General features: G+C 39.7%; 1 protein-coding gene across 2 annotated transcripts in view; it reads left to right on the top strand.

Moving 5' to 3' along the window:
• The window catches only part of LOC109559368 (ceruloplasmin), a 60,137-nt gene that overhangs the window by 24,916 nt on the left and 21,162 nt on the right, over positions 1-14,059 (top strand). For both annotated transcript variants that reach the window (XM_019961047.2, XM_019961056.2), the window contains exons 10-15: positions 1,783-1,933; positions 4,286-4,498; positions 6,717-6,924; positions 8,495-8,634; positions 9,799-9,927; positions 13,293-13,399. In XM_019961047.2, coding sequence (XP_019816606.2) covers positions 1,783-1,933; positions 4,286-4,498; positions 6,717-6,924; positions 8,495-8,634; positions 9,799-9,927; positions 13,293-13,399 — 948 coding nt within the window. The remainder of the gene's footprint in view (positions 1-1,782; positions 1,934-4,285; positions 4,499-6,716; positions 6,925-8,494; positions 8,635-9,798; positions 9,928-13,292; positions 13,400-14,059) is intronic.

Genomic DNA, 14,059 nt, shown 5'->3' on the forward strand with positions numbered 1-14,059 from the left:
AGAAATTCATTTTTGTTTCTTCTTTGATCTAAGAGTTACTTGAACCAAATATGATCTTTTACTTTTTAAACTCTTTGTCCTTTATGAGTAATTTTCAGTTTTATTGCCTTATAATTAGGAAACATGACTTGTAAACTTTTCTCTGTTTTCAGAGAAGTTTATTCTCTGAAGAAACTACAGAGAAGTTTTCTCTGTAGGTCAGCATGTAAGAGATTATAGCAGCTCCCTTCTGGAATCCTGACACATCTGAAAATGTCACTTTGTTGTTCTTTGCTTGGTGTCAAGTTTTTCTATCATAATCTTTTCCCCTCAAAACAGTACTTGCTACTCCATCTTACTCTGACATTTATTGTTCTAGAGAAGCCTGATGTTCATAACTTTTAAAATGGATTATTCTAGAAATTTGTCTATCTCTGAAATCCAAAAATTTTAGCAGGATATTTTTAGGTATAGGTCTATATTACTAATTTTGTCTTGCTTTCAGTGAAGTTTTTGGATCTGAGTAGTCTTTCCCTTTTATAGTGGTGAACATTTCCACTATTATTACTATTAGGTAATAACTTCTCTCAAATAATTACTATGTGCATATTTTTCATCTTTAAATCTTTTCTTCTGACTTACGGGAGCTTTCTTAAGACCATCTGCATCACTATTAATAATTCAGTTTTTTTACAGGGTCTAATCTTAGATTTTTAAAGTTTGATAATCATGTTTTTTTCATCTGCAAAAATGATCTCAGGGAAAAGATATGCCATTAATCCCTCAAGTTTTCTCTTCTTTAAGGAAGTACTTGTTCTTGGGGACTCATATGCTTTGATTCCCCAGTCCAATTGCCTTCTGATCAACTACTGAATTATTACAGATAGCATTTCCACTTCCTTACTTTTCACCAGGGACAGGGAGGGGAGGGGAGAATGTCTAGAATGTGTGAATTGTTGCTCCAAATCACTTGCAGGCTACTTCTTCTCTTAAGATGTATCTGCTTCCACCTGCTCTGTCTTACAGGAATTTTTCAAGCTTTCATGACTATGGATAACACGTTCTCTAATTTATAGCACAAGTACATATCACCCCTCCCCTTTTTAACAATTTTGAGAGGCAAGTTCAAGTGGAATGAAGAGTGTCAGAACTTTTAGGTGCAGAAAAAGGCTTAGATTATTGTGTTGAACTAAAAATCCACTACGCAGGTATCAGTCAGCAATGTGGATGGACCTCAATAGAGACTGTCATACAGAGTGATGCAAGTCAGAAAGAGAAAAACAAATATCATATATTAAGCATATATGTGTAACCTAGAAAAATGGTACAGATGAACTATTTGAAAAGGAGAAAGAAAGACACAGATGTACCGACATCAAAGAGGGGAAGGGAGATGGGATGAACTGGGAGACAGGGATTGACATATATACATTACTATGTATAAAATAGATAACCAATGAGAACTTATTATATAGCACAGGAAACTCTATTCAATGCTCTGTGGGGACTTAAATGGGAAGGAACTCACAAAAAGGGGGTGATATATGTATCTGTATGGCTTGTTTACTTTGCTGTTCAGCAGAAACTAACACAACATTGTAAAGCAACTATACTCCAATACAAATAAAAAAACTCTGGTGGTCAACAGGAGTATTTTGTGAGTTCCATTTACAAAGTGGAATGGAAACTTCAGTTCTTGTCCTTCTTTTAGCAGGTTTATCCATAAATAGTATTGTGTATATGGAAGTGTTTCTGCTTTACTCATTCTGTCTTCACCTCATTGTTCTTTATTTTGATTTTCAGAAAGACATAGACAAGGAGTTCTATTTGTTTCCTACAGTGTTTGATGAGAATGAGAGTTTACTCCTGGATGATAATATTAAAATGTTTACAACAGCACCTGATCAGGTGGACAAGGAAAATGAAGATTTTCAGGAATCTAATAAGATGCACTGTAAGTACTGCATCATCCACCAATATCAGGCTATTTCAGCACTGCACATGTAATGCTTTTAATTAAGCTGATACTAATAGCTTTGCCCACTGATTGCTTTAATAAATGATTAAATACCATAGTGCTCTAAGGGTAATACTGTTAATTATTTGACATATCAGCCAACTGAATCTTAGTTTCACTTAACTCAGAATAATAAAACATATAATATATGCCAATTAGATCAGTTCAGTTGCTCAGTCATGTCCAACTCTTTGCAACCCCATGGACTGCAGCATGTGAGGCCTCCCTGTCCATCACCAACTCCCAGAGTTTACCCAAACTCATGTCCATTGAGTCGGTGATGCCATCCAATCATCTCATTCTCTGTTGTCCCCTTCTCCTCCTGCCTTCAATCTTTCCCAGCATCAGGGTCTTTTCAAATGAGTCAGCTCTTCGCATCAGGTGGACAAAGTATTGAAGTTTCAGCTTCAGCATCAGTCCTTCCAATGAACACCCAGGACTGATCTCCTTTAGGATGGACTGGTTGGATCTCCTTGCAGTCCAAGGGACTCTCAAGAGTCTTCTCCAACACCACAGTTCAAAAGCATCAATTCTTTGGCACTCAGCTTTCTTTACAGTTCAACTCTCACATCCATACCTGACTACTGGAAAAACCACAGCTTTGACTAGATGGACCTTTGTTGGCAAAGTAATGTCTCTGCTTTTTAAAGTGCTGTCTAGGTTGGTCATAACTTTTCTTCCAATAACATTCATAGTCCTTAAAATGTAGTCCCTAGGTCAGCTGTTTCAGCATCACCCAGGACTTGTTAGAAATCCAGATTCTTGGACTCCAACCCCAACCTACTGAATCAGAAACTTTAGGTGTAGGGCTTGAAACCTGTGTTTAACAAATCCTCTCTGTTATTCTGATGTATGCTTAAATTTGAGAGTTACTGGATTAGATACTTTTCTTACCTGTGGCTTAATAAAGACAGGCTTCTTTTATGGTTTCTACTCTGAATAAACTTAAACGATTCTCATCTTTGACTACCCATAAGAATCCCCTGAGAGTTAAAAAAAAAAAAACCCAAAAACTATTAAAACTGATTGTGCTCAGCACAATCTACAGATATTTTTATTTCACTGAAACAGCATCAGATTTACTTTTTAGCTCCCAGTATAATTCTAAAATGCAGTTAAAGTTTAGAGATAGTGAACTCTATCTCTATTGTTTAAAATGTCCGCACCACTAATGCACAACATGTGAAAATCATTGTAACTAGAAGAAAAAAAAAGTAAATTTGTATTACAAACTGAATTCCTCCTCTTTGAACTCCTTTTTATGGTAAGTCATGTCCGATTCTTTGTGACCCCATGGATTGTAGCCAGCCAGGCTCCTCTGTCCCTGGGATTTCCCAGGCAAGAATACTGGTGTGGGTTGCCATTTCCTCCTCCAGGAGATCTTCCTAACTCAGGGATCGAATCTGTGTCCCCTGCATCTGCACTGGGAGGTGGATTCTTTACCGCTGTGCCACCTGGGAAGCCCAACACAAACTGACATTGTTTTCCAAATTGGATTGATAATAGTCACACTACCCATAACAATCTTTATTTTGCATTTTGGAGGAGTCAAGAATATTATCTATTAAAAAGAGCAATGAGAGGAAACTTCCTGCACATACTCTTCCCTGTTATTCAAGATGAATCAGAGAATTTTCCATCCAGGGCAACAAACACATTCGCAGTCTACAGTGCCTAGGAAGAACTGTTATTATTCATCCATTTGGGTGCTCACAAATATGGCCCTTGGGAGAACTGAAAAATGACTCACTGAGAACAGTGAGATTCCCAGGGCCCAGAACTTTAAGAACCCAGCATTCATGAGACTTCCCTGGTAGTCCAGTGGTTAAGAATCCTCCTTGCAATGCAGAGGACATGGGTTCTACGCCTGATTGCAAAACTAAGATCCCACATGCTGCAGAGCAACTAAACTCTCGCACTACAAGTGCTGAGCCCATGCACCTCAGCTAGAAAGCCCATGTGCCACAACTAGAGTCTGTGGGCTGCATCGAAAGATCCTGCGTGACACAATGAACAGTCTGTAACTAAGACCCTACACAGCCAAATAAATATTTAAAAAAAGAAGAAGAACCATGCATTCAGTTCTATGTCTTCCACCCAGGGCTTGCCTGGAAGTGTTGAGTTCAGCAGGAAGTTCTAGAGACGTTGACATGTAAAGGGGTGGGCAGGCCTAAATGGGTCTTTTAAAAATTAAATAAACCCAGTTGGCTCTGGAAAGTCTGAGAGGTTGTCATGAAGTAGGACATATGATTAAATCAGTTTCAAAATATCATTTTCCAACTTTTATAGCCATGAATGGATTCATGTACGGGAATCAGCCTGGTCTCAGTATGTGCCAAGGAGATTCGGTCATGTGGTACTTATTCAGTGCTGGAAATGAGGTCGATATACATGGGATATACTTCTCAGGAAACACTTTTCTGTCAAGAGGAGAAAGGAGAGACACAGCAAACCTCTTCCCTCAAACAAGTTTGAGTCTCTTCATGAAGCCAGATACTGCAGGTGAATTCCGTTAATGTCAAGGCAAATTTCTGTTGGGTCTACCTGTGTGGTTTTGGTTCAAAATGCTGTGTTGGATGTTAGCTCATCCCTTCCCCAAGCCTCCTAACTACCCTTTCTTTACTTGATTACTGTCAACTAAGTATTTGCCAGGTAGGTCCATTTTCTGTTTTTGTGGTGGGGAGAGAAGGGAGTGACAAAAGAGGACTGAGGTTTCTCCCACTGGTGCTCAGTCACTCAGTCGTATCTGACTCTGTGACCCCATGAGCTGGAGCCCACCAGGCTCCTCTGTCCATGGGAGTCTCCAGGCAAGAATGCGGGAGTGGATAGACATTCACTTCTCCGGGGATCTTCCCCACCCAGGGGTCGAACGGGTGTATCTTATGTCTAACCTGCACTGGCAGGCGGGTTCTTTACCACTAGCAACACCTGGGAAGCCCATTTCCACCTAGTCAAACCCCCAAGATGGTCTCCTTTTCAGTTATGTGCCTTTAAAGATAGCTGGCAAATCAGACTAGAAAGGAAATGTCTCCCATAAAGGCTCTGCATCTAAACTCTGTGTCATGTCTCTGTATCCTACTTGTGTGTGCGTGCTCAGTCGTGTCCAGCTCTTTGCAACCCCATGGACCGTAGCGTGTAAGGCTCCTCTGTCCATGGGATTTCACAGGCAAGAATATTGGAGTGGGTCGCCATTTCCTTCTTCAGGGAATCTTCCCAGCCCAGGATCAAACCTGCCTCTTGTGCATTGGAGAGGAAAGGCCACCACTGCACCACCGGGGAAGCCATCCTAGATGTAGTGTTGGCTTATTGCTGCTGCTGCTACTGCTGCTGAGTCGCTTCAGTCGTGTCCGACTCTGTGCGACCCCATAGACGGCAGCCCACCAGGCTCCCCTGTCCCTGGGATTCTCCAGGCAAGAACACGGGAGTGGGTTGCCATTTCCTTCTCTAATGCATGAAAGTGAAAAGTGAAAGTGAAGTTGCTCTAGGGAGGGCCAAAAGGAAAACACAGGGGTGAAGGGTCAGATTCATAAGAAATGTTATTCTTCCAAATAAGAAGTTGGAGACTATGGAGTCAGAGAGAAGCTGGGAGTGTTGTGTTTTTATGGGGTTAGGTGGGATAACTAAGAAACTGAAAGGATAAGCCTCAAGAAGGAAAAGTATAGAAAAGAAATTAGGTATGCTCCTTTCCATACAATCTGGCATATGTAGTCTATGTCCTGAAATGTGACTAATTCCTAATTCTTGTTGATGGGGCAATGGGTCTTAAACGTAGAGGGCAGGTTGAGCAAGTCTTGGTGAGGCCATTCATTCAAGACAACTGGATTTGAAAGACCAGACGTTCTATTCCTTCATCCCTCTTTTGGCCAAATATCAAAATATGCAAGGAAATTGGGATGTGAAGTTGGATTTCTGCTTTCTTGACTCATGGGTTTGTGTTATGTCCCTTCCCATTTCTATCTTAAAATGACAAAGTCTCCTCAAACTTGTGCTGCAAGATCATACAGCTTATAACACATTTTCTATTTTAAATATTTCTGGAAAATTTCTTCTCGGAATTACTGAAAAATGTTACTCGAAGCACTGATATCCTGGAGTCAGTCATTAGGCCCTCGCCCTCAGCCTACTGAGAGCAGGTTTAGGTGTGTTTGTGAAAAGATGGGGTATTGTTAGTAGCAAACAGGTTGCAGAAAGCCCATTAATCTTAGTAGAAGACTCTTCTACTAAGAACGTTGTATGATTAGGCTTGTCGGCTTATTAGTCATCTACAATTGAATATCCTATATTAGAACTATAGATATGCAAATTCAGAGATACGGATAGAAGTGTCTCTGAATGAATAAAATAAAAAACTAAAAGAAAAGAGAATTTTACCCAAACATGAAAATATGCTAACTTGCCTCAGGCTTTATTTGGTTCATCAAATGCCACTAAAATGCAAGACAGGTCCTATGTCACCTTTTCCTTTATTAGACAAATGTAAATACAACATTTAACAAAAGAGATAAAGGTGTCTGCTTTCATGGAGCTGAAATTCTAATGCAGGGAGACAGACAATAAGCAAGTATATTAACATACACACACACATACACACACATATATATATAAGTGGTTATAAGTGCTAAAAAGAAAAATAGGGCAGGGGAAGGAGCTGATGACAGATGAGGGAAAGTGGTCAAAAATACTCACAGGAGGTGACATGCCTTTTTATTTACCATTCCAGGGACTTTTGATGTGGAATGCCTCACAACTGATCACTACACAGGTGGCATGAAACAAAAGTACACTGTGAGCCAGTGCAGCCAGAGGTCTGAAGATTTATACCTCTACCTGGGAGAAAGGACCTACTACATCGCAGCGGTGGAGGTGGAATGGGATTATTCCCCAAGTAGGAAATGGGAAAAGGAGCTGCATCATTTACAGGAACAAAAGTAATTCTCTAGACTCTGACTCCCAATTATTTTTTAGCTTTTTCTTTCAGAGAAGTAAGAATTATGCTAAGTTAAGAAGCAATGAACAATTGCATTACACAATAACAACAAAATAGCAACAAAATGCTTTCTAGGGGCCCTTCCTCATTCATTTCTGCTTCTCTCAACTATCTCTCAGAAAAATTTCCATTGATCTCCTTTGATTCTTTGTAGTCATTCATCTTACTCTCTTTTCTGTTAGACTGTCTTCTCATACCTGCATACTCCTGTCATTGTTTTCAAACTTAAACCAAAATTAATGCCTACATTCAGAGCTAAAATAATTTTCTTTACTAACCATTTGTTGCTTATGTTTCTTCCAAAGATTTTATTATGAGTCTAGTAATCAGTTACTTCATATTTTTCAAACTATTATGTATGGAAGCATATTTTAAATTCTTGAGGGCACTAGAGCAGATATGGTCTCTGCCCTACAAGAACTTACAGGAAAATATGGTTCAAAACTACCAATAACATGTACACTATGAAAATATAAAAGTGAGTTCAGTGAATAAGTGTAAATAAAGGCTGGTTATTGGAGCTTCAGAAACAATACATTTAGAGACACATCACCTGACACTTCTATGTATAGCTCTTCTACACTTTGCCAAGTACTCTCCCCTTTACCATCTCTCATCAGGCACTAACCCTTGGGGGATATGATTTAAGAGATTGGGGTGGAACGTGTTCAGAGCTGAGGTGTACAACATGACTGGTAACTTGCAGCTAAATGATGCCTAGCTGGTTAGTTTGATTGCCATGAGAAGTATGATTTCTTGGGGGATGTTTGTTGTTTGTTTTTATTTGGCTGCCCTGGGTCTTAGTTGCGGCATGCAAGATCTTTCAGTTGTGGCATATGGGATCTAGTTCCCTGGACAGGGATTGAACCTGGGCTCCCTACTTTGGAAGCATGGAGTCTTAGCCACTGGACCACCAGGGAAGTCCTATGAGTATGATTTGTGATGGAAGGGAGTAGATAGCTATTTCAGTGATTAAGGTATAACTGTCAAAATATACAGTCATTAGGAGTCAGTGAAAGCTTTAGATAAAGGGAATGGATGGATAAAAGGGCCACTCTGTTCCTATAGTCTAAAAATACTACAGTAACCAGAGAACACTTCACTGATGAAATCTGGACTCATAACATTTCAGAGCCATAAAGTAACCTTAGAGACAACCTCACTGAATACCTCATTTTAGAGGTGAAGAAATGGAGGCTCCAACAGGCAATGAGTAGCTGGAGGTCATTTTAGCTGGTGACAGTCAGGGCCAGGACTCCTAGGGCTCCACTGCTAGCTAGGTGTAAAGACTAGCTAGACACCTGTTTTTGGTGGGGCTATTTTGTTTTTTATTTTACTATTGTTTTTTATTGGAGACACTTGTTTATTGCTAGTCTTCTTCTTTCTTGTTCAAATGGGACAGTGATATTAAAAACTAGCATAATGAAAACTATTTTTATTCAAAATTTAAAACTCAACTTTCACTTTTCTTAAGCCAAATACTAACCTTAATTGTATGTGTGTGTGTTTAGTCTTTCAAATGCATTTTTAGATAAGGAAGAATTTTACATAGGCTCCAAGTACAAGAAAGTTGTGTATCGGCAATTCACTGACAGCACATTTCAAGTTCCTGTGGAGAGAAAAGGTGAAGAAGAACACCTGGGGATTCTAGGTACTGTCCTAGCTCCAGTTTATCAGGTGTGGGTTGGTGATATGGTGCTCTGTGTGGTGAGTCAGTCCCTGTCTATGGGCTTAATGTTCTTAGTTCATATATTAATGTCATTCATAAAATGAATTTTTTATTTACTCATTTATAAAAATAAAAAACAGAAGCTACTTAATACAATGAGAAGCCTATACTTAATAAAAATATTGCATAAGAAAATATTACAAAAAAAATAAAATATTACTTATTTCTGTCAGAAACAATGGCATTATATCCCATTTACTAATAGAATTATATATATTTGGTGTTTATCAAGTTGATGCCTGTAGTTTTGATGAAATTGCTAGAGATCCCTTTCTACCGAGATTCTTAACCAAATTCTCCATTTTTCTAGTCCACCAAAAATAAATCATAGCTATTTACTTTTAAAATTAAGAAGTAAATGATTAACCTCAAGAAGAAATATACATATAAACAAGCAAATAAGGAAAAGGAAAAAAGTGTTATGATGCACACAGCCAGGGGAAAGTTGCCTTCAATTTTTCAGGAATCACTTTAGGACCGAAAGTCTAAGAACTTCTCCAACACTGGTCTTGGGAATATTCTTGAAAACTGTCAAGTGCAGGGGAAGCTACTCCGAAACCCACTAACAGAATTCCCTGGACTTTCTTATCCTCAGTCCCAGGAGTAAGACACCCAAGGAAGAGTGGCATTGTTGTTGGGTCACAGAAATTTTTTGTCAGGAGAGAAGCTAAAATTGGCTAGAAGGCAGGAATGGGATGGCTACCCCACCCATCCTTTCAAAGGCAGCACTGTCCTTAATTCACAGGAAGGGCTAGAAGTTCTGATGATGAGAAATGACTCCCGGCCAGGGTAGGGTCACAGCTGATGGCTATGATTAGGCCACTATCCTGCAGGAAATTTCAGGCTAAAACCTCCCCTAGGACCCTTGATTAGAGATACACCCATAGTCTCTATCTTTAGAGACAGCCATAACTAGTGTTTTTATCCTGAATCGTCAGGGACCAGGTATCAATCCAAGAGTACAACTGCATGAAGCCGGAGGGGAAAAACAAAAACAACATCCTTAATGACTTAAAAAAAGTTACCTGAGTTAGAGCTTCCAATCTGATGGGTATATAAGCCAGTCTTCCTTTTCACTTTTCCCAGGTCCACAACTTCATGCGAATGTTGGAGACAAAGTTAATATTATCTTTAAAAACATGGCCACAAGGCCCTATTCAATACATGCCCATGGGGTGAAAACAGAAAGTTCTACAGTGACTCCCACTGCACCAGGTATTCATGGTAGGGGGAGGGATATGTTTTAGTAGACTTTACAGCTTTCCACAAACAACTGCTATCCAGATGAGTGCGTCTTGAGGGAGTGAAGGAGGTGGTAAGAGGGCACAAAGGCAGTTGCATCTGTGTGAATGTATACACATACCAAAAGTTTAAAAATCCACAGAATTGTAAGGAAAAGAATCTGATGGTTCTGAACACATACTCAAGGTTGCATCAGCAGAGATGATCTCTGCAGGCTCAGCTAGAATACATCCTGGACAGCACCTACCACGTGGCTGACTGTTTCCATGCCTCTATCCAAAGACAGGGTCCTAAGGGCAGAGGCTGCCATTTGGAACTTTAAATCTTAGTCCAATGGCTTACTAAATGTCTCTTTAATTCAGAGTTAAAAACTGCAATCGATTAAATATATAAATATGCATTTTCTTTAATAAGAACTATAACTTTCTTCTATTCATTCGAAAGTTGGCTTCAAGGAAAGGGCCATTTCTCAGTAACTTAGCAGTTCTCAAATTTATCAAGTGAGAAAAAATACTCTCTAGAGTTGGTCTTGTCAATACAAGGAAACAGAAATAAAAAGCTCTGCCCACATGATCCTCATATTCTTCCAAGATAAACAGCAAATAAATATAGATATAATATCAAGTCGTAGAAAGTGCTATGAAAAAGATTAAGATGGATGAGAGACAGTAAATAACAAGGGTGCTATTTTAGGTGAGGGGGGGCAGGGGGGTTGGTCAAGAGGTCTTTGAGGAGGTGCCACTGGTAAAGACACATACACGATGAGAAGTAATGAGTCACAGGGAGTTGGAGACAGAGAGCATTCTAGGTCCTGAGATGGAAGTAGACTTGGTGTGTCTGAGGAACAGCATGGAGGCCAGAGGCCAGGGCAGAGTAAACAGGGGCAGAATGTGAGGAGATGGGATCCAGGCAGGGCAGGGAGCCAGGTGCAGGAGGAGGGAGGAGGACCTCAGAGGCCGTGGTTACAATGTTGTATTTCATTCTGAAATCCCATGTGAGGGTTTAGGTTGAAGAGTGATGATCTGATAAATAGTTTTTAAAGGACTGGTCTGGCTAGTATGTGAATAAGTGACCATAGGGGATAAGGGTAGAAATCAAGGGTTGGTTAGGGGACCATCCCGGAGAAGGCAATGGCACCCCACTCCAGTACTCTTGCCTGGAAAATCCCATGGACGGAGGAGCCTGGTAGGCTGCAGTCCACGGGGTCACTGAAGGTTGGACACGACTGAGCAATTTCACTTTCATGCATTGGAGAAGGAAATGGCAACCCACTCCAGTGTTCTCACCTGGAGAATCCCAGGGACGGGGGAGCCTGGTGGGCTGCCGTCTATGGGGTCGCAGAGTCAGACACGACTGAAGTGACTTAGCAGTAGGAGCAGGGGACCATCCCAATAATTTGGGTAAAAAATTAGTTATTAGTTGGACCCAAGTAGAAGCAGTTGAAGTGGTTAGTTGTATTCTGGGTCTATCAGGTTGGCCAAAAATTTCATTCAGGTTTTTCTGTAATATCTTACAGAATGCCTGGCTAACCCAATATTTTAAAGGTGGTGTTAAAAGGACCTGCTGAAAGAGTGGTCATTAGGGAATGTTAGGAAAGGTGGAGTCCAGGAAAGCCCAAGGTTTGAGCATTGACCATTTATGGCAGAGCAGGTTGGGGCAGGGAAGGAAGAAGAGAATAAAATGCTATTTTCTGGCTTATGAGAATAGGAGTTTAATGAAAAGACAATATGTTCAGGTAATGAATCTATGCTTTATATTCTCAGTGAAATGTTCTGCTTACAAAAGGGTGAGGACACAGGAGCAGGTAAAATGGAGGACTTGACTAAAAAGGAAAAAAAGTCTGCCATATCCTCTAACATTATCCCTACGTCCTGCTTGATTCCCTAGTAAAGGTTTGTCAGATTCCAGTTAACTAAACTCTGACAGCAGGAATATATAATGGTGAGATCTGGATAAATAGAGTGGACAGTAAGTGGCCATGGCTGCAAGTCAGGGTCTTGTGAGCAGTTGTGCAGGAAGCCCTGCAGTGACTGGCAGCAAAGATCAGGTTGGAGAGGGGCCCAGAGCAAATGGAAGATGGTAAAGATGTTGGTAAGATAGGAGGGTGGAGCAACTGGCTGTCTTCAAAGTGTGAAGGTCCAGGGTGTGGTCATGTCCTGTGTGTGGCACAGTTGGAACGGAACAGTGTATGGTATGACAGAAGGGGGCAGACAAGAGAGGTCACCGACAGGTCAGTGACCCATGAGATCAAGAGGTCTGCTGACTCCTTGCCAGAAACTGAAATCACTGACGATAATGGTGATAAAAGAGAAAAGGCAGGTGGTGGTGAAACTGAAGGAGTTACACAAGGGCAGTCCAGAAACACAGACACAGAGAAGACGGTAGGGAAGAGGTTAGCACTCTTATTTGAGAGCTGAAAAGAGAAAAGTGTATTAGAAAAACACAGTAACGTGGAAGCTTACATTACCATATGTAAAATAGATAGCCAACGGGAATTTGCTGTTTGGCTCAGGAAACTCAAACAGGGGCTCTACGTCAACCTAGAGGGGTGGGATGGGCAGGGAGATGGGAAAGAGTTTCAAAAGGGAGGGGATATATGTATACCTATGGCTGATTCATGTTGAGGTTTGACAGAAAGCAGCAAAATTCTGTAAAGCAATTATCCTTCAATAAGAAAATAAATAAATTTAAAAAACAGACTCCAGATGAAGGAAAGTTCTGTTGCAAAGTTTTTACAAATTTTGATATTCTCATCTCTTACTTTGTGATGTGGCTTCTGTGTCAAGGTAGTTAATTCACAACCAACAAAGATGATATTAAAGTGTGTCTTATAGGTGTTTTTAAAACTAAATTCTTTATTTTTCAAATTCAAACAGTTTATTTAGAAAAATTATTTTTTAATTGTTAGTTTCATTATCCTTTAGGTCAGAGGTGTAACAATTTTCTTTTTAATATTCTTCTCATCATTGGAGACATTGAAACTTCTGCCTATTTTCTGAGAAGCCATAAATAGTAACAGAGAGTCACAGATCTTGGCATTGGGATGCCTGTGATCTAAGTTGTACTTTTTGCTATTTATTACCTCTATATCTTAGAGCAAATATCTTGTGTGCTCCTGACTTTCATCATCTTTGAGATAATGAAGGTTATTATGTTTCCTTCTAGTAAAACTAAATTCTTGTAAACAACTTTGAATACTTCTACTTTTTTAAATGAATTACTTTGTGACATTCCCAGTTTCTGGGTCACTGTTTTTCAAGGCTTTGATAACAACTTGAAATACATGTATCAAGCACATATCAAATGTAACCAGATACGTTAACACTTGATTAATTTAGGTGAAACTCGCACTTACATATGGAAAATCCCAGAAAGATCTGGAGCTGGAAGGGATGATTCTCCTTGTATTCCATGGGTTTACTATTCAACTGTGGATCGGGTTAAGGTAAACTTTAAATCATTTGTGTTTTGTGCAGACTCCCAAAATAGACACACAATTGAAGGAAGATGAGGTTAGGGTTTTCCTGTGGTCCAATTCTATGTTAAAAATCACAGGAAAGTAAGCTGCTCTGCAATTCATTTCAGCTTTTCTTTTTTATGGTTTAAGGTTATACATTTACAGTTATAAATGTATCAACCTTATAACTGCTGATTAAGGATATCACAGAATTAAATATTAATACAGTATCTTATTTCCCTTTTGATATGTAAATATATTAAACTCAAAGAACTGAGGTATATGATTTCAGAGTTTTATTATTACATGGTAATAAAAGTGCTGATGTCAACATTCAATCAGCATAGCTAAAGCTGCTGTTTGATTAAATATTTTGAAGCCAAAAAGCCCTCAACAACTAAAAATCAGAACATGTACCAAGACTCTTTTGCTGAATTAAGCCTCTAGTCCAAATCTCTCTTCTGAGTTCCAGACCTGTCTATATACCTGCCTATTGAACACCTTTACCAGCATGTTCCACGGGCACAGAAACTCGGCAACTCTACAACAGAACCTGAGGTCTTCATCCAGCTCTTTCTTCTTGTATTCCCAGTTGTGATAAATAGCACAAGAAACAAACCTAGTCATTTGTTCAAGCTAGAACCCTGG

The sequence above is a fragment of the Bos indicus genome, chromosome 1 (genome assembly GCF_029378745.1).
Source record: "Bos indicus isolate NIAB-ARS_2022 breed Sahiwal x Tharparkar chromosome 1, NIAB-ARS_B.indTharparkar_mat_pri_1.0, whole genome shotgun sequence".
In the NCBI taxonomy this organism is placed as follows: domain Eukaryota; kingdom Metazoa; phylum Chordata; class Mammalia; order Artiodactyla; family Bovidae; genus Bos; species Bos indicus.